The sequence below is a fragment of the Phascolarctos cinereus genome, unplaced genomic scaffold, assembly GCF_003287225.1.
Source record: "Phascolarctos cinereus isolate Bilbo 61053 unplaced genomic scaffold, phaCin_HiC Scaffold_419;HRSCAF=1032, whole genome shotgun sequence".
NCBI classification, from domain to species: domain Eukaryota; kingdom Metazoa; phylum Chordata; class Mammalia; order Diprotodontia; family Phascolarctidae; genus Phascolarctos; species Phascolarctos cinereus.
Genome location: NW_027555757.1, coordinates 7,480 through 25,992, shown reverse-complemented (window position 1 = coordinate 25,992; position 18,513 = coordinate 7,480). Strand labels below are relative to the sequence as shown.

Genomic DNA, 18,513 nt, shown 5'->3' with positions numbered 1-18,513 from the left:
ACCATAATTTCAGCCCCTAGAATTTCTTCTGTGTCATGAAAGGAATTAATGTAATCTTCTGGGAGAAGGCAGTTGAAAACCATCTCTAGGTATTCTATTTCTCAGGCACATTTGGAAACAATAACATCATGGTAGAAGGCACAATCAAAGAGGTAGAAGGTGGGTTGGCTAGTGGAAGAAGCTCTGAGATTTAGATTATAGTCTTGGCTGTGTTTAACTAGTTACCTTCTCTGCCTTAGTCAAGTCAGTTAATTTGCATCATGCTTTCCTCATCTAGAAAACTGTGATAAAAATACTCACCCTTCTTTTGTTATAGGATTGTTATGAAGGCAAAGGAGATAGTAGGTGAAAAATCGCTTTTGCAGGTCAAATATTTTCATTATTATCATTATGATGAAGTGCCCTTGGGAACTAATTGAATGATACAGTACAGCAGGATTGCTTCCACTAACCCTATTTCCTTTTTAGAGTGGTAGCTCATGAGAATGCTGCAGATTTTAATTTGCATCATGATTTCCTCATCAAGAAAATTAGAATGAAAATACAAGCACTTTCTTCTTTGTTATATAATTTGCTATAAAGATGAATGAGATGTCAGGTGAAAAATCACTGTCATACTTCACAATTTTCGTTAATTCTCTTCACTATTATCATTCTTGTTATCATTATCATAAAATAGCTTAGGGAAACAATTGAACAACACAGGAGAGCTGCCGGGTGATACAGTGGACAGAGTTCTGTGCCTGGTGTCAGGAAGATTCATTTTCCTGAGTTCATATCTGGCCTCAGATACTTCCTAGCTGTGTGACCCTGGGCAACTCACTTAACCCTGTTTGTCTCAGTTTTCTCACTTGTAAAATGAGCTGGAGAAGGAAACGGCAAACCTCTCCAGCATCTGTGTAAATAAAGCAAAACAAAACAATTGTGGTCCCCTTCATATTTCTTATTTTATCATGTTTTGTTTATAAAGTAAGCCTTTATGAATTTTACTTTTTTGTATTTACCTGGAAATTCGGTATGCCCTAAACTATGATCAGTTTCTGTTAAAAATCCTAGTTTTGAGAAGAAAATAAATGTTTTAATATTTCTGTTAATCTATATTAAATATTGAATTACAACACTATATATGCAGCTCATAAAATAAACCCACATAAATCATCAGCGTTTCTTTATATTGCTAAGAAAGCCTTGCAAGAAGAGATAGAAAAATTAGATTTTTAATGTAACTGTAGACAATATAAAATATTTGGGAGTCTACCTGCAAAGATAAACCCAGGAATTATGTGAACACAATTACAATACACTTTTCTCACAAAGAATTCAGAATTAAATAATTTGAAAAATACCAATTGCTCATGGGTAGGCCGAACTAATAGAATAAAAATGAAAATCTTGCCTAAATTAATTTACTTATTCATTGCCATACCAAACCGACTACCACAATTATTTTAGAGAGCTAGAAAAAATAATAACAAAATTCACCCAGAAGAACAAAATATCAAGGCCATTAATGAAAAGAAATGCAAGGGAAGGTGGCCTCGCAATACTAGATCTAAAACTGTTTTGTAAAGCAGCAATCATGAAAACTCCTTGACATTGCCTCAGAAATAGAGTGGTGGATCAGTGCAATAGGTTAGGTACATAAGACACAGTAATCAATAACATGGTAATCTTCTTTTTGATAAACCCCCAAACTCCAGCTTCTGGGACAACAACTCCATATTTGGCAAAAAGTGTTGGGAAAACTGGAAAATAGTACAGCAGAAAGGAGGCATAGACCAACATTTTACACCGTGTGCCAAAATAAGGTCAAAATGAATATGCTATTTAGACATCAAGGTTGAATATATAAACAAATGAGGAGAGTAAGGAATGGTTTACTTGTCAGATCTGTGGAGAAGGTAGAAGTTTATGACCAAACATACATTAGTTGCTAGGTCATTGTTTCATATTTTAATTCTCTGTCAATGCTTAATTTTGAATCTTGTTGATTTTAAGCATTTCCTTTGAGGTGGAGGAAAGCAAAATCTGTCTTGTAACTTGATAACTACTTTTCACATTGAGTATCTTTACTCATAGAACCTTCTTTGGGGAAACCCTAGACATGAGTGTTGTGGGCTAAGAGGTTGAGAGGTTGTGACCCCTCAAAGACCAGAGTACAGGACTGGTGGTCTGGAATGAATTCACAGACTCATGTATTCTGTGAGCCAAGGTGGCAAAGTTTATTGTTACCCTTTTCAGAGGGCAAGGATTCTTAAAGGATCCTGCAACCTTAGAGAGGTACAGGTAAAGTTTATCTAGGAAAAAATGCAATAAAACATGTGTCAAATATGCTAACTAGGTGATTCAGGGTGGGATTAGGGAGTGGTTAAGGAGTGGTCAGTTCTCAATTGAAACTCAAGATAAGAAAAATCCCATTATTCAAGAGAGTATCTGGTCCCAGACATCCTGGGCCCAGTGATAACAAACAGGAAGAATACTGATCAGCTCCATCTGGTCCTGAAATTTGCTGACACAGGAAGGGGTGTTTTAGTTCACTCAGAGAGCAAAAGATTAATTTAGGTTTTTGGCCCTCCTTGGGGCCCAATTGATCCCACATGATTATCAAGGGACAGTGTTTCTGAGGCTAGGGAGAAGTTGGGGTCCAAGTACAAGCACCCAAACATAAGCGCCTAAGTATAAGCACCCAAGCACCCCAACATTCCCCCTTGAACAGACGGGACCCAAAATCTTTTGGGTTAGGGATGATGGTCTCAGCTTCTGAAATGCTTCCTGCCGGGTTTGGGCTTAGAGCTGTCCCTGTCTGCTGGGGTCCCTCTGGTCAAGGAGTTGGTTCTCTAGTCAGTGTCTGGAACTTGGCCGATGCCAGGTCCAAGGGCTGATAGGTTGTGGTCTGGGACAGAGGTTGGTACTCAGCTTGAGCAGTCATCCAGAAGTGGAGGGCACTGAGCCTAGAGGAGACAAATCTGGCAAGGAGATTAAGCAGACAATGCCAAAAAGAAGGAAAAGGAATATAATCAGGAGTGAGACAAGAATAGGGGTTAACATAGAGAGAAACCAGGATCCCCAAGGAGAGGATGTACTGGTGTACTAAGGGTTGTTGTGGATGTCTCACATCCAGGTGACTTTCTCTAGTCCTATTGAGCTCCAGCTATTGAGAGTTGTTAATATACATACAGCAGGAGGTGTTGGCCAGGGCACAGATACCTCCACTAAGCAAGTAGATAATCCAAAGCTATCTGATTATCCAGGACCACATTTGCCAGGGAATACAGAGGTTGCTGAATATCCCAGAGGCCATAAGCTGTGTCATTTGCCAATTGGTGCATGGTCCCTGTCAGGTTTGAAAGAATGAACTGATGTTGTAAATGTCCATACCAAGGCATGAGACACTCTGCTCCCTTTTAAGGTCCCAGAGAACATTGTCCCAGAACCCATGCTTCACTCTTGTTAGAGTGGAGGTACTGGGGGTAGAATATTGAAAATGGTCAGAGGTGGTGCCAAAAATCCAAGGGAGCACACACCAAAATCCTTATAAGTTGTTTAACATTGGGTGGCTAGAACAACAGTCCTGGGGTCCTGCCAAGTAGTGGCATTTTGCTTTACTTATTCCCCAGAATCCTCACCAGCTGGCCCACCCATCCCACAAAGCAAGGAGTATCCCTTAGGGGAACAGATGGGACCTGTTTGTAAAAGGTACTGAGCATGGATGCCCCCATGGATCAGTATGATTACATGCTACTATTATATAGGTAAGAGAGAAACTTTCAAAAATCAATAAGAGTGTTACAGCTAGTAGGGGGCAGTAATATTGTGTGTCAACTAGGAAGAGAAGGTTAAATAGGAAATACCTACCAGGAGAGTGGCAGGAGGAATTTGGTCATAGGTGCAAGTAGGGAGTGTTCCCTCAGAATAGGTGGTACAGCTGGCAGAGGTAAAGCTCTGGGGACACATCACTCACTGTAGGCATCATTACAGGTGGTGCAAGTCAAGAGACCAGCAGAGACATTTACCATCCCTCCCCTGGGAAGGGTCTTTACCTGTATAGTGGCCATAGAACTTGTCTCCCAAGCAAGGGAATAATTCCCTGCTGAGAAACAGGATGTTGAGATAGAAAAATTTTCCCATAAAGGAGTGGCCAGTACAAAAGGGGTGGCAAAGACCTCTGAGGTGGTTACATTGGGGAGGAGGCTCTCTCACCAAAACTGCCTTAAGCAAAAGAGGTTCCTAACTTTAACCTCACAACTGAATAGATACAAATCTTGTTCAGCAAGCTTGTTTATCCTTCTCTAATTGTACTTCAGAAATTGAATCTTTTACATATGATAAATTCAAATACTGATTTTACTCTTACTTTGGCCATGGGAGGTGGTCTGGTCTGCTTAAGTTGTGTTTTTCTGTTTTCCATGAGTTTGAAAACTCCTGGTCATTACTTAATTTTATGGGTTCCTCAGCGACTTTTTCTTGAGTCTGGTTTTTGTTATCTTCTAACACAGCACTGCTGCTGGTTTCTGTAAACAAAGAAGGCTCTGACTGGGTTTCTTTTAGATTGTCACTGACCCGTGGGACAGATTTTAGAAGACATCTCTCTGGGCTATACTTTTCAACATCAATTGGCTCTGACAGTTTGCTACTAGGTGTCTCTGATTTTATTCTCTTTCTCAAAAGAGTATTGTAAAAAGTTTTCTTCCAATTTGAGACTTTTTCTGGGGTTGATTCTCCTGCTGTGGTGGAGGGGTCATCTTTGCTAAGATTAGCAGATCTTTACAGATCTGCTTTCTCTTTGTCAGGAAAAATCAGGAGACAGTTGCTTTTCCAATCTTACCCTAAGGTAAGATATCCTTTGACAATGGATTAAATCCTATCCATTCTGTAGTGTGTCTGCTTCTCAAGGTAGACCTTAAATGTAACAGGTCTTCAGTCATACCTCTATTTTTGTTCTCAGCACAAGCTATCTCCATGGCCCTCAGCAAAGGAGTACTATAGAGTCTTTGTCAGTTTCATTTTGGCTTCCAATTCTAAAGGATTCTTGCACTCTATCCTGGGCTTTATTTTCCAGGCTTGGAAGCTGCTTTTCAACAATCTTTTTTAGACTAGGTATCTGATGAATTTCTTGAGGTTGTTTGTTTCTGTTTCTAGTTAAACATAAAATTCCTTCAGGTACCAACGAATTTTTAAAGATATCCAGGCAAATAACTGTGCATTTGTCATTGTTATTTATGTTCCTGGATGTTGATACAGGATTAGATCCTTTCAGTCCTGTATCTTTTTATTTTTACCACTAGACTTCAATCCAATTTAATGGACTTTCACAGGCTTCTTTGGCTCTTTTAGCTTTTTCGGGTGCCACCCTGGCAGCATGGAGTAATCTAATGCCCCTACTTCTAGATGGTGAAGACCTATGACACGGACTCTCCTTGGCTTTCTTCTCCAGGAGACTCTTCCCTAGACACTCCATACATATACTCTCTTCCTTTTTATGTGATCTTGATGACAAAAATTTCTCTGGGAAGCTCTTCTGCAGTTTCTTTTTTTCCTCTAGTTTTTGCCTCTAGTTTTTGAAGTCATCATCCCTATATTGGGACTTGCATCTTTAAGTTTCTTCCCCTCTTTCTCTGTCTTACATAGTTCAGTTGGTCAACCTAAATTGAGTTCTTGCGATTTCTTAGCAGACTTAATTATGTTGTGCTAGATGTTAAAGATTCCATCTTTTCACGAACTGTGAAACTCTTAGGTGGTATCTATTCCTTCCTCTGTATGCATATGTTCTTTTTGAAACTTTACTTGCTTCTCTTTCTTGAAGCCAGTCCATCTTCAGTCACAGTGGTCTTCCCCTGCAAATTTTTGATACTTTTTTGTTCATTTTCTGCGTGTAACTCATTGATTTCACTCCAATTCAAATTCACTTCCTGCACAGGTTTATTTCTGTTTCTAGGGTGCAGTACTGCCTTGTGACCCTTTAATATCCCTGGAAAATTCTTAAAAGGTTCCTTTTCACTATTTAGGAATATCTTATATGATTGACTAGGAAATATTTCCTTTGTATTCCTGGAACAAAACACCATCATTCCTGTATTCTCCATTCTTTTTTTCAATTTTAGTTCTTTTAAGACCTTTGGTGGCTTCTTTTCATTTCGTTGTGTGTGAGATGTTATTTCACCAACAGAACCACTAACTTTTGTTCTTTCATCAGGATCAGTTTTAGGTCTAGCCCTCTCCATCAGTTTGAATCTCTTTAGATCTTCTGGTTTTACTTTTGACATTTTCAAAACTCTCCTAAAACCCTTTTAAGTTTTCTCCTGGTTTTGCCTTTTCCTTATGAACTGTCATATTCCTATGACCTCGAAGGTCTTCTTCTTTTTTGGGTTCTCTTCTAAGTTTCCCTAGGCTGCTTGGTGTGTTTTGTATTAGTTGTATTTTGGGTCTTTCATTCATTGAGTATTCTGGATCACATTTTTTCTGTGATGTTTTACCAGACTTCTTGACAACTTTCCATCTTCTATTAAATGTTCTCACTTTTCCTCAGGCATTCTTATCAGTCTCCTGGTGGTGGTCAGATCTTCTACTGATCCATATTTCTGTACTTGTTTTATTAGGAGGGACTTGTTTATGCTTCAGTTTTGGATTTGCTTTGGAATAGTCATCCTAAGCTCTTTGAGGCATGCCTGCTCTTCTGTGTTTTTCTTTTGAATATGCGCAGGTTGATTTCTGTTATATTTGAGGCCTACCAGATCTTCAGATGGCCCTTTCTGCCTAAGAGGTGGCCTAATGTTCATATTTTGGTTGCTTTTTTCCTTAGGCGAACTCATCATTGATCTTTCATTGCCACCCACCTCCTCCTCCCCTACTTCCAATTTGTCCTTAGGAGTTCTCATCGGTCTCTTGACCACTGTTGTCAGATGCTCCACGGAGCCACATTTTAGTTTAGGAGTCTTCATGAGCTGCTTGGGGAGATCCTCTGCCTCAGTTTGCTGCTCTGCTGTCCTCATCAGCTTCTTTTGGATTTCAGTTTCCTTTGGGGTTGTCCCAAGATTTTCCTGAACAGAATTTGCATCATCCACAGCAGACTCTGCCACTTTGTTTTCTTTGTCTACTTTCAGTTCTGCCCATTGATGTTGGAGTTGCCATAGGCACTCTGAGGCCAGTTAGGTCTTCTGTTTTTGTTTTTCCCTCTGGGGTTCTTATGACTTTCTTCATGCCTCCTGGTTCATTGATGTAATTTGGTGTTACAGTTCCTGGGGCAGCCTGCACATCTACAGACACACCACCTGGCTTTAGACTTATTTTGTTGGCTCCCGTCCGAGAGTGCTCTTCATTTGGTGAGGAAATTCTTGGCTGATCAGTGACAGATGGCTCTTTATTTGATTTTATTTTTAAAGAGGTAGTTCCTTTGACGTTAAAAGTGTTGGCCTGCGCATTTGATGTTACAGGTGTAGCTGTAGCTGATGTTATTACTGGACGATGTTCTGCCATACTTACACATTTCCTAGATATTTTTGATGTGGCCTTCTTTACATATCCAGTTTCAAATGTTTCTTCCACGTATGTGACTTTTTGATCTAGTGCTGGTGTTTTTTTAATTCTGCTGAGATGTGACATTGATACATTTTCCTTTGATGTACAGGTTTTTTTCAAAGGTGAAATATTGGGTGTTAATATTTTGGGGTCTACATCGACTTCTCGAAGTGGAATGTTTGTTATTTCACCACATCTAATTTCAGAGATCTTCTTTAGGGTTTTAACGATTTCATTCGGGGCACGGCGCATATAATGCTCTGGCCATATAGCTGTTCTGTTGTGTTAGGAATAGTAGGCATCAATCTCTGTGCTGTAATAAATGACAGAATAAAGATAATTATGAAACAAAGACTATGCCTCTGCTCACTAGTCTAGGGACTAATTCTTCTTTAGGAATGAAAGGTCTACCCAAATTATTGTTTTGTAGTCTTGCGTTTTCCTGGCCAATGATAATATTTAGTAAGATGATGTAAATCTATGCCCATCCATGTTAAAAATATGGATATATATGTTGCATTACATGTAAATATAATATATAGACATCCATAACTTTAAGTTATGGCTAGTTTGGTTGGAATACAGAGTACATGAAGGAGAGCAATATGAAAGAAAGTGGGTTTTGGGAGTTTGTGTTTAATCCTAAAGGAAGAGGAAGCCAACTAAAGATGCCCAAGAGGCATACTAATTACTATGGGTTAGATCTGTGTGAAGGGAAGGATTGTGGAGAGGAGGCCAATTAGGAAGCTATTTTAACAGTTAAGGGCTAGAAGCAATTAGGGCCTAGAAGTGCTGGCCACAGTAGTGGGAAAAAAGGGATAAATCCCTTTCTCCTTGGAGAGAGAACTGGTAAGACTTGCAATTAGACTGGGGTGTGATTGAAGAGTCAAAGATTCTTTGTATGGATGCTAAGTATACCTTATAAGAAATGTTTAAATTGTCATAACACAAGAACGTTTAGGTGTTAGCTCTCCTTTTTCATCATAAAATAAAAATTCTACATGGATGGGTCATGTCATTGTGATTCGGTGAGGGCCCAGCCCTTTGGGTTGAAGGTTAGCTATAGCAACTCATGAAACCTCTACTGGCATGGCAAGGGCGAATCATAACTTGCCATTCCAAAGTTTCATAGAAGAAAAAAGGAAAACCAACCTCTACAGTCATTATCTGATCTACGTTCTAAAGGTCTTCGTCTCCTGAAGAGCACTTGTGTAAATTTGTGCCAATCTCAGGAGACACGTTTGCAGTTTTCTGTTTGATAGTGGTTTCCAACATGTCTGCTAATCCTATTAATGAAGAAAATAGGTAACATTAATGTATGTAATAAACACATAGAATATCACATATACAGTTATACTGTATATATTACAGATATGTATTTTTTAAAAGTAAAAAAGTCATATTCCACCTCTTCCAACAAGACAAAATGGGACAGAGTCCCCTTCCATTCTATTCATAAAGAGATCTCTTCTCAAAATCCCGGGCATGCAATCAATCTAGATGCAAACTCTTGACTCTCATTCCTACTTCAAACAATGCAACAGACTCCCTCTGCTCATTAGGCATAATGATATCTTTTCAAAGTCCAAGGCCCCCAACCTAGGCTGCAAACTCAACTCTCCTTTCCTGCTTCCTTGCACTGGCTTTCAGTTCTTGACTGGCATTTAGGCCAGTCTGTCTGCTTCTCTTGTTGCTTCACAACCACCTTTATTCTTCCCGACCACATACCGCAAGATACAGCCTAGCCCTGCCCAGAGGCGTAACTATGCTAACTCAGAGTTATCATGGGGCTGGTTTGTTTGCAGCTGAAAAGATAGGCTATCCCACCAGATCCGACCACAAGAATTGGCCAGGACCTCCAAAGAATGTGCACTCCCCCTTCTGCAGGAGTTGGGGAGCACTTCTATCAGCTCTTTTAAAATTGTGCTTCTAGAAACACATTTTGGCAGGCAGTTCAATCTGCCTGCCTACGTGGCATTCTCATGGCCTTCTGTGCACACTCTTTCACCTGCGAAATCCTCATTCATATCCATCTTAGGGTTGAAAACAAAGTTGTTCAGCATCCTACAGGGCCACACAGGCACAGTCACTTTTTCAATATGAGCTCTCCCAATCACTAGGGTGCGGGGAGAGTTTGCTAAAGTGATTCTGTGAGTGGTTTGCAGGCTTCTTCTGTAAAGGAAAAAGAAATATTTCCAAAAATAAATTTAGTATTTCTTAATGTTTGCTGAGATGACATTCAAGTACACAGATGTAAATGTGTAATACACATGATGATATATATGTATATAGACACATGTATTATGTATATGTGTAACATGCACATACACATATAAAAATGATCTCCACATTTCTGTAATGTACCTTGACCTTGGGGTTAATCTCCTCTGCTTTTTTGTTATCCTTCTCTCAAGACCATGTTTTATAACAACGTGTGCTTGTGGTTTTTTTGGTACCTAATCTCACCACATCTGCCCAAGAGAGTACAACTGTTAAGAAAAGTAACCAACAATTAATACAAATAAAATTCATTCAAACAGAAGATAAATGAACATTTTTGGATAAAACAATTAACAAAGAAAAAACCAAACCTCCCTAAACACTGATATCTTGTCTATTTCTAGTCACCCAACTAACTTCAAGGCATTCTCTCCCCCACTTTCTTGCTGGATACATCCAGCCAAATGTTGCCATTTATCTCTTCTTTCCACATCTATCACGTCAACTCCTCTTTTCTCTTGACTCACAAATACCACCAGGTACTCTATCTAAAAGCTGCCCCCACCACTCTCACTGCAAACTGATTTGTAACAAGTGCCGAATTCCTGTTTTCCCTCCTTTTCTCTTTCCTACAGTAGTTGCCAAAGTGATTTTTGCTAACCCCAGCACACAAGTCTTACCCATCATGTCTCAACTCCTTCCTGTTATTGACAAACTCCAAAAGCAGCTTTCTATCACTCCCATGAGATTACTAACTTTTCTAGCCTTGTTTTATTTACATCTTTTACCTCGACCCCGCACAGAGCTCTGCACCGTCAGATCCAGCCATATACTGTCTCTCTTACTGTTCCTCCTACGTCCATTCCCTGTGTTGGTAGACTGATGTCTTAAGCTCTTTGAAGCCAGGGGACTGCCTGCCCCCTGCCTGTAAAAACCATCGGAAAATGATTCCCTGCTCAAATACCCATGAGATTGTCTTTTGGTGCTCCGCTCTTGGCGTGACTCATCTGTAGCGTATCAAACGCCTGGCTTCTTGTTGCAGAGGAGGATCTCCTCCAGACCGATGGTGTGCTCAGGGTCTTGTGGGGCTGGATGGTCTGGATTTTGGGAATAGATGTTGTTCTCTTGTGCAGTAATTTTGAGAAGGCACTATTATCCCTGCTAGGTGCAGACTTCTTTTTAAGATTAGGAATGGCTGGTAACTGTTGGGGTGGGTCTTTTGTACACGGTATCCCTTCCACTAGACTGTGGGAAGCCTCTTTTTCTGGTGGTTTAGAATGCGTCTGCTGCAGTGGACATTTTTATACAGTTTATAAATGACAAGATGTGCTATGGTTCCCTAATAAAGAACTGAATATGGCCAAGGTGCATCAAAAGCCTGTGACAGACATTTCATTTGAGTCTGACAACAACCCTTTGAGCGCTAATCCTACAGAGACTGTCTCTGCAAAGGCACCCCTCGAGGCTCAATGACTTTTGGGGACAAAAGTCTCCCCCTGCTGCCAGGTAGCAGTCAGACGGATATAGCAACACATATGTCTCTTTAAAACAACGATGCCAGCCACCATTGGCCCTGAGCACATTAGTTTAGGCCTTGCTTCCTAGCAATGAGAGCTATGCTACCCCAGAGTTGGAAGGATTGCTTCTCCAAGGCAACTGGAGGTAGACGAGGTCCTCAAACAAAGCCTGTCTGGCCACTTGTTAGGAATGCTGGCAAGTTCACTGGTTTGCTGTAGATGGGACCCCTGCCATCAGCTTGAAAAGCATGAAGGGAGTTTTCCATCACTACTAGAGCTCAGTGCTGCAGGTTCACTGTCTACCAGCACCCAGTGGCAGCAACCATAACTACAGGGGCATGCCTTTGGGAGTGTTGCTTGGCAAAGGATTCATTTATTTACCTAGGAGCACTTGTCAGGGTAGCAAAGAACTTTCTCTTTTCCCAATGACCCTAGGAAATAGGGACTATCTTACTTGCCCCCTAAGTATAAAACGAATAGCAGCAGCACAAAGCAGAAGCTGAACATGTTTAGAGTCTGAGGGCCCTGCAATGTACGTCACCTCCCTTTGATGCTCTGAGATCTTGCAAGTTTAGGGTCTGATCAAGGAGAGTGTATAATGGGCAAAGAAAGGTTTTGCTTATTTTGTGCATCACATCCTATGTATGATGGCAAATGTTAAATGAGATTTTATGTCTCAGCTTTTTTTAAAACACTGCAATAACCATAGCAGACCTAGAGAAACTCAGGGCACTCAAGCATGTTCAAGCATCTTCTGTATGAAGACCTGATGCTCCCCTTACAGGCTGGAGTACCTTGAGTCACTAGTGTATGAGAAGCCAACATAACAACAAATAACTGCACTCTCCATTTAAAAAGATATTCAATAGCAAATCATTTCTGAAGATAGGATAATATATACCACTAGTTCTTAAAAATGCAGTTAGGGTATGGATCATAGAGAAATGCATAATTTAAACTACAGACAGATTAAATGCTTCTCTAAAATATTGTACCTTCATCATTGACTGTCTCGGGACCCAGGTTGTGGATGCTGTTTTGCTCATCTCTGGGCTTTCTCCTTTTGCAAGAGGTGTATTGGGAGGTAAATTTGATCAAATAATTCGGGTCTCAGAGGGGCTCCAAAAGAAACTCTCCTCCTTTTTGAACATGATTCATTATTCTCAGTAACATCTTTAAAAAAAAGTGTGTGTGTGTGTGTGTGTGTGTATACATGTTTGTTTAATGTACTTTAACTCTACACACTGAATACAACAGAAAGATATGAATACATAGGGAGAGGGAGAAAGAAAGATCTTGCCAATTTCACCTAGTGAAACAAACAGTGAATTATGGTAATTAAATCTCTGTGTTGAAGCTTTGTGGGATGACAAAACGTAGATCCATTTCACTGACTTGGAATTGAGAATTTAAATTAGTCAGTATGGCCTAAAAATGAGACAATTTTAGTAAATAAAACTGAAATATATATAAGAAGCAAAATGAAACTCAGGTCAAACCATACTTGCCTCCTTAAGTTGTAGATTAAATTCAATCTTGCACTGCTGTTTGGGTACTCCTGGAAGCTGAAGCTTGATATGGCATTCAGTATCCCTTAATTCAAATTTGCAAGAATGTTTTACTTACAAGAATTTCAGGGACAAAAAGCTAATTTTGACACAAGTTTTGACATTACTATTGATACTGCTTCCCACTAAATGGCAGAATGAAAATATCTTTTCCAAATGAAAAAGCTGGGGCAGCCAGGTGGCACAGTGGATGGAGCACCAGCCCTGAAGTCAGGAGAACCTGAGTTCAAATCTGGCCTCAGACCAAACACTTGACACATACTAGCTGTGTGCCCCTGGGCAAGTCACTTAACCCCAATTGCCTAAAAAGAAAAAAAATGAAAAAGCTGTTCATTCTTTTATGGGAGTAGTATGTAAATGATCAACATTTATTTATTAAATGCCTGTTGCCTACTATGTGCCAGGTTCTGTGCTGGATGTTATTGGGCACCCCAAAGCCAGCTTTCAAAGCAGAAGCAGTTAAAATTTGGGAGAAACAACTCTCATTTTCATTCCAGGAAATTAGAATTCTGCCTCCTTAACACTCACTCCCTGTTATCTTGAGAATGGACTCGTCAGTTAAGCAGGATTAGAGTTTTTGTTGTTTTTTTGAAAAGCTGTAAAAATGTTGGCTAAGAAACTGCTGATATCTAAGGCAAACAAGGGACTTAGTACACGACACCAAAAAAAAAACCTACTATATTGGCACACTCAGTAAACCCTACTAAAGGGGTGTCCTCCCCCAGAGTTACCTAGGAAAAGTTGAGGCCACAGAGTGCCTTTATTTAGGGAACCCAGTTTCTTCCCTTTCTTTAATCAAACTTGGCAGAGGGGTATGTGTGTATCTAAGCTAATGTGTTATAATGTTATAAAATTGGTTACAAAGTATCCAAAGGGATTACTAGAAAGTTACTGTCATCACTATCAGTGTCAAAGAAAGACATTGGTTCAAATTCTTTCTCTAATACTTTCAAAATTATCTCATCAATGTGATTTAGGAATTAGGGTTCTCTAAGTGTTAGCCAAGAAGACCCTTCAAGTTTAATAGAGACTCAAAACACTAAGTCACTTTAACCCTTCTGTCTCTGCCTCCGAATTTCCTCAATTATAAAATGGGCATAAATGATACATCTGTCAAGCAAGATATCTTGCACGGTGCCTGATTTCTAATAGGTAATATAAAAATGTTAGCTATCATCAAAGTTCTGTCAATGGACCAAATATATGCTTTTGTAAGGAGTTTAAAAAAGTCACAGTTTGCTATTGCCACCACCAGTCGTCACGTGGCAAACAAAGTACTTTCCTGAGCAGCAAAATTTCTCCCTTACATCAGGAAATTATCTTAGTTTGATCGATCTTAAAAGCAAAAGCAACCATGGTGGTATTATGTGAATAAAGGATGAGTTAGCAAAAAAATGATTACTCTTGATTTTAAATCCCAGCCAACTAGAAAGCACACTCCTATTGCTTCGTGGGTGCCCTAGGCTGTCTTTTCCAAAGCCAGGGGGGCTGCATGCAGAATTGTATCACCTTAGTTGAAAGTGGACCTAATTTTGATCCAACTAAATTCCACTAAAAACAGTGAAGGGCTTCCTCTCTCCCACATGGCAGAAGGATTCTGACAAGCAGGTGCTCTGGTCTCCTGTCACCAGACAAGAGTTCTCTGGGCCTTGAATTCAATTGAATAAAGGGCAGGGTTGCTTAGTTAAAGCTGGGCAGTTGCACATATTCAAGATGTAGGACATGATTTTAATGAACACATGCAAACACTTTTAATTTCCTTTAGGGATATTATAGTAAGGCTTAGAAAAAGCATCAAATGTTTCAGTCTTTGCCAACACCAGTGTATGTTTGACACATTTCCAACAAAGCAGATAAAGTTTCGGCTTAATTTCCCAGTTTAAAAAAAGTATACAGTTTTGTCAAGATTTTTAAAGTCAAAACTTTACAATGTGAGAGAGGATCAACCATGGGGGTAGGGGACAGAGAATAAAGTAAAAAAGAACAAAGCAGAAATAAAAAAGGAGATTTCAAAGAAGGGGCAAAGCTAAGTGCTGGCCCCTCAGCAACATTCCTGTTTTGCTGACATGTCCTTAGTCACCAAAGTAAGAACACGGATTTTTAGCTCCCACGTTCCAAAATAACAAGTAGTTTTTTTAGTGGATACCAGAAACCATCAACACCTGATTTTTTTATAATAATAATATATCCAAAAGTATTCATTTTCCCCACTCGAATTAAGCCTGAAAAAAAATTAATTTTGCCCATCACTTCACAAGAAACAATCTACAAACAGTTCTACAAAGATTCACACTGGAACCCCCCCCGAAGCCCTCCAATGTCCTTTGTGCAGAAATGTAATACTCACCAAGCCACCTCGAGTGACAAGGTGGTAGTGGGCTGTCCCCACCCCAGGTTCGATGTCAGAATAGGAAGAACAAGGGGCAGCCAGGCTAGATTGCTCAGTGGACAGAGCTGGGCCTGGGCTCATGAAGACTCATCTCCCTGAGTTGAAATCCAGCCTCAGATACAACTGTTTGCCTCAGTTTCCTCATGTGTAAGATGTAGAAGGGCATGGCAAACTACTCTCCACCCAGTATCTCTGTCAAGAAGAACCCAAAAAAAGCTCAGGAACAGTGCACTGGTCACCTCTGAACGCCAAACAAAAGGACAGATGAGGAGGAGTTGTCCAAAGACAACCCAACAATGATCCCTGACATCTGGGCAGGCAGCCCACCCAAAGCTCAGGGGCTGGTGAATCAGTCCTGAGCCCTGGTCAGTTTCAGGGAGGAGGGTGGGGGTCCTGTGACCCAGGCCATTCCCTAAGTAAGGGCACAATTAATTAACTCATCTTCAGAGTTGGTAGCAATGAAGCCAAGGATTACATTGGGGCAAGGATTCAAAGAATCTTAATTCTAGTGACTTTTACTAGTAAGTGTGAAGAAAAGTAGTTGTGTAACACACAGCCTCATTAGTTGTGGGGAGATGGATCCAACAGAATTGTTTTCTTTTTCAATGATAACATGGGCTAAAAGCCCAAGCAAGTTTGCAGACAACTGTTGCACAATGTTATATCTTGTAAGGGTGTGGAAAGCAGGTAGAAAAACTATCAGAGTACCTGACTCACCACTAGACTGTTTTTCTTAGATGTGTGAGAAAATGGATGCCTGATTGTTGATATCACAGTGTCATATAGGCCTTTCCTTTGTTTAGCAGCAGACTTTCCTGAATCAGATTGGCTTGAAAAGTGGTCTGCAATGCCAGAGGTAGCAGAAGGTTGAAATAGATCTTCTGGTGATGCAGCTGGTTCTGTGAGGAGACAATATATATGTAAATGGGGAGGACACCTCAAGGTCCAGGTGGAGTTGACAGCAATGTCTTCAAAGAGGTTCCACTGTAGTCTCTTTCTCACTGTTTAGCAAGGTCTCCTAGGACCTGCCCCTGGTGGACTGTGCGACCTGGCTAGCTTGGAGTCAAGAAGGTGGGCTTGCTATCTAAGAAGATGATGAAAACACAGTATTTACATTGTAACTGTTGCAGTAACTTGTGTTTATTCACACATAGGTGCATATAGATAAATAAATATACTGTATCCATATTTACATATATACTGTGCCGCCTAGCTTCTCATATACAATATCATACATGAATCGTATCTATGAAATTATTTTATGAATCCATACAATTGGGTTGTAGGTAGTGATTGTTCATGCTTCATTCTCCAATAAGACCAGTGACATTAGGAAGGTGATGTCTTGACTTGCAAATGCATTGTATTTAAGGAGAAAGAGTCATGAAAAGTCGTCAGCCCGACTCTCTGCTTCAGAATCATCAGGGTCCTGGGCAAGCCAAAGGTCAGGACCTCTGGAAGTGGCCCCAGATGCAGTGGAAGGACCCTCACAACGTCTGACCAGAACAGAAGGTACCTATTGCATGAGGGTAGGCCTCTACAGCTAAAACAAATGATATCTGAAAGAAATAATACCAGTCATTTACATATTTGCTTCGAATTAATCCGTTCCTGTTAACAAAATCTTGCCAGTCATGCAAAATTTGCTGGATGAGAAGAGAGAAATGTATAATCTAAATTGGGGAGAACATAGTCTTAACTGATATTTTGTCTAGGACGGAAGACTTGGGTGAGAAGCTTAATGACAATCCGTGGGGTGGTAGAGAGCCACTGGGCATCACCTTCAAAAGGAAGGAAGGTGACAAAGAAATGTATATGGGGGAAAGGAGTAAAAGGAAGATGGTTCTTGAAGACAAACTTTACCTCCTTGTCAGCACCCATGTATAATTCAGTATAGGATGGTTCCGACTGGGGCATTGCATTATAACTCTGGAGAGGACTTCTTGCTGGCCTCTTTAGGATAGTTTCAAGATAGACTGTTTGCTCTGAGTGTTCCTCGCTGTGGCTATCTTGATTAAGGTAAAATGGTGAAGAATTTAAATTTGTGTTCCTTTGATGGGACTGACCTTGAGGAGGGCAAAAGGGTGGATTAAACAGGAAAGGTATCCTTAGGAAATTGGTGCTGTAATTAAGCAATACATGTTTTTGGTGTCCTTTACTTTCCTTTTAAGGATTCTCCATGGAGTGTCCCAGAATGCCCTCAGTCCTCAATGCCACACCCCACTTTGTGCTACCCTCTCCAAATCATCTCTCTTTCACCCTTTACTCAAAGCCTTGTTCAGGCCCACAGCTTCTAACACATCCCTACTATATGCTAGAGCAATGCTAAACTAATTTATTCTATTATCCTAATGACTATTAATGTAATACTGTTCTCAGCCAAAGGAATTTACAAGATGAATCCAAAGAGATGATTCTAGCACTATGCAGTCAGTGAAGGGCAAGAGTGGGGTAATACATTGGGAAATTTGGGATCTTCTGGTGCCTGTCCCTCAAATATTGATGACTTAATAATTCTGTTGTATTGCTTAATCTTTTGCTGTCCACAAAATTCCTTCAAAGGTATTGTCATCTTGTCTATCTTGATCTTGATCATACTGCTGTTAGATAGAGAGGGAAGAAATTATTACTTCTCATTTTTGGCTGAGTAAACTGAGGCTCAATTGTAATAATTTTTGCCCAGTGTTACATATCACGTAAGGACCTTCCTAATCTGACAGTGCTTGGTCTGACCCTATACATGTTATATATTCTTTGAGGACACTCTTTTTATTTCTTCTGTGTTCCCATTTGATGAAGCTTTTGTACTCTAAGGACAAATTTTTCTTAAGGAGACTTTCACTGATTTGGCTTCTGAGAAAAAAAAAACATATGTGGAGTATCATGTATGCTGAAATATGTTGAATACATCAGAAAAGTCCCAATATAACTCAGTTGTCCTACATGACAGGTTCTACTCCCATCTCCCAAACTAGTGCTACAAAATAGGCACCAAACATTAAGTGAACTGTTTTTGAAGCCTTTGAAGTAGAATGTCTAAAACACAGCAGTGTGACTGTTTCTTTGTTTTTATTCATTTGTAATACTTTTTTGAAAATTAAACTTAAAGAAAAAAAACAAATTTAAATACTAAAACTAAAATAAGACAAAATAAAAGAAAACAAGCATTGTCATGTGCACAGAAGAATATGAGAGAGGATTCAAAATACACAGCAATAAATTTCCATTTCAAAAAGTGTATGTAATAAATACTACACATTGTGTTGAGATCTGTCCATCTTCTCTTTGCTTTCTTGTAAGTTTT

At 39.9% G+C, this 18,513-nt stretch overlaps 1 protein-coding gene and 1 pseudogene across 1 annotated transcript; both read right to left on the bottom strand.

Moving 5' to 3' along the window:
• Nucleotides 1-4,670: 4,670 nt before the first annotated feature.
• On the bottom strand, nt 4,671-6,263 carry LOC144454112 (uncharacterized; annotated as a pseudogene).
• Nucleotides 6,264-6,581: 318 nt separating this feature from the next.
• LOC110204452 (uncharacterized) lies at nt 6,582-7,767 on the bottom strand. Its single transcript, XM_078151660.1, is given in 2 exon segments — nt 6,582-7,107; nt 7,109-7,767. Coding segments are annotated over 2 exon segments (1,152 nt in total). The 3' UTR covers nt 6,582-6,614.
• Between the last annotated feature and the right edge of the window lie 10,746 nt (nt 7,768-18,513).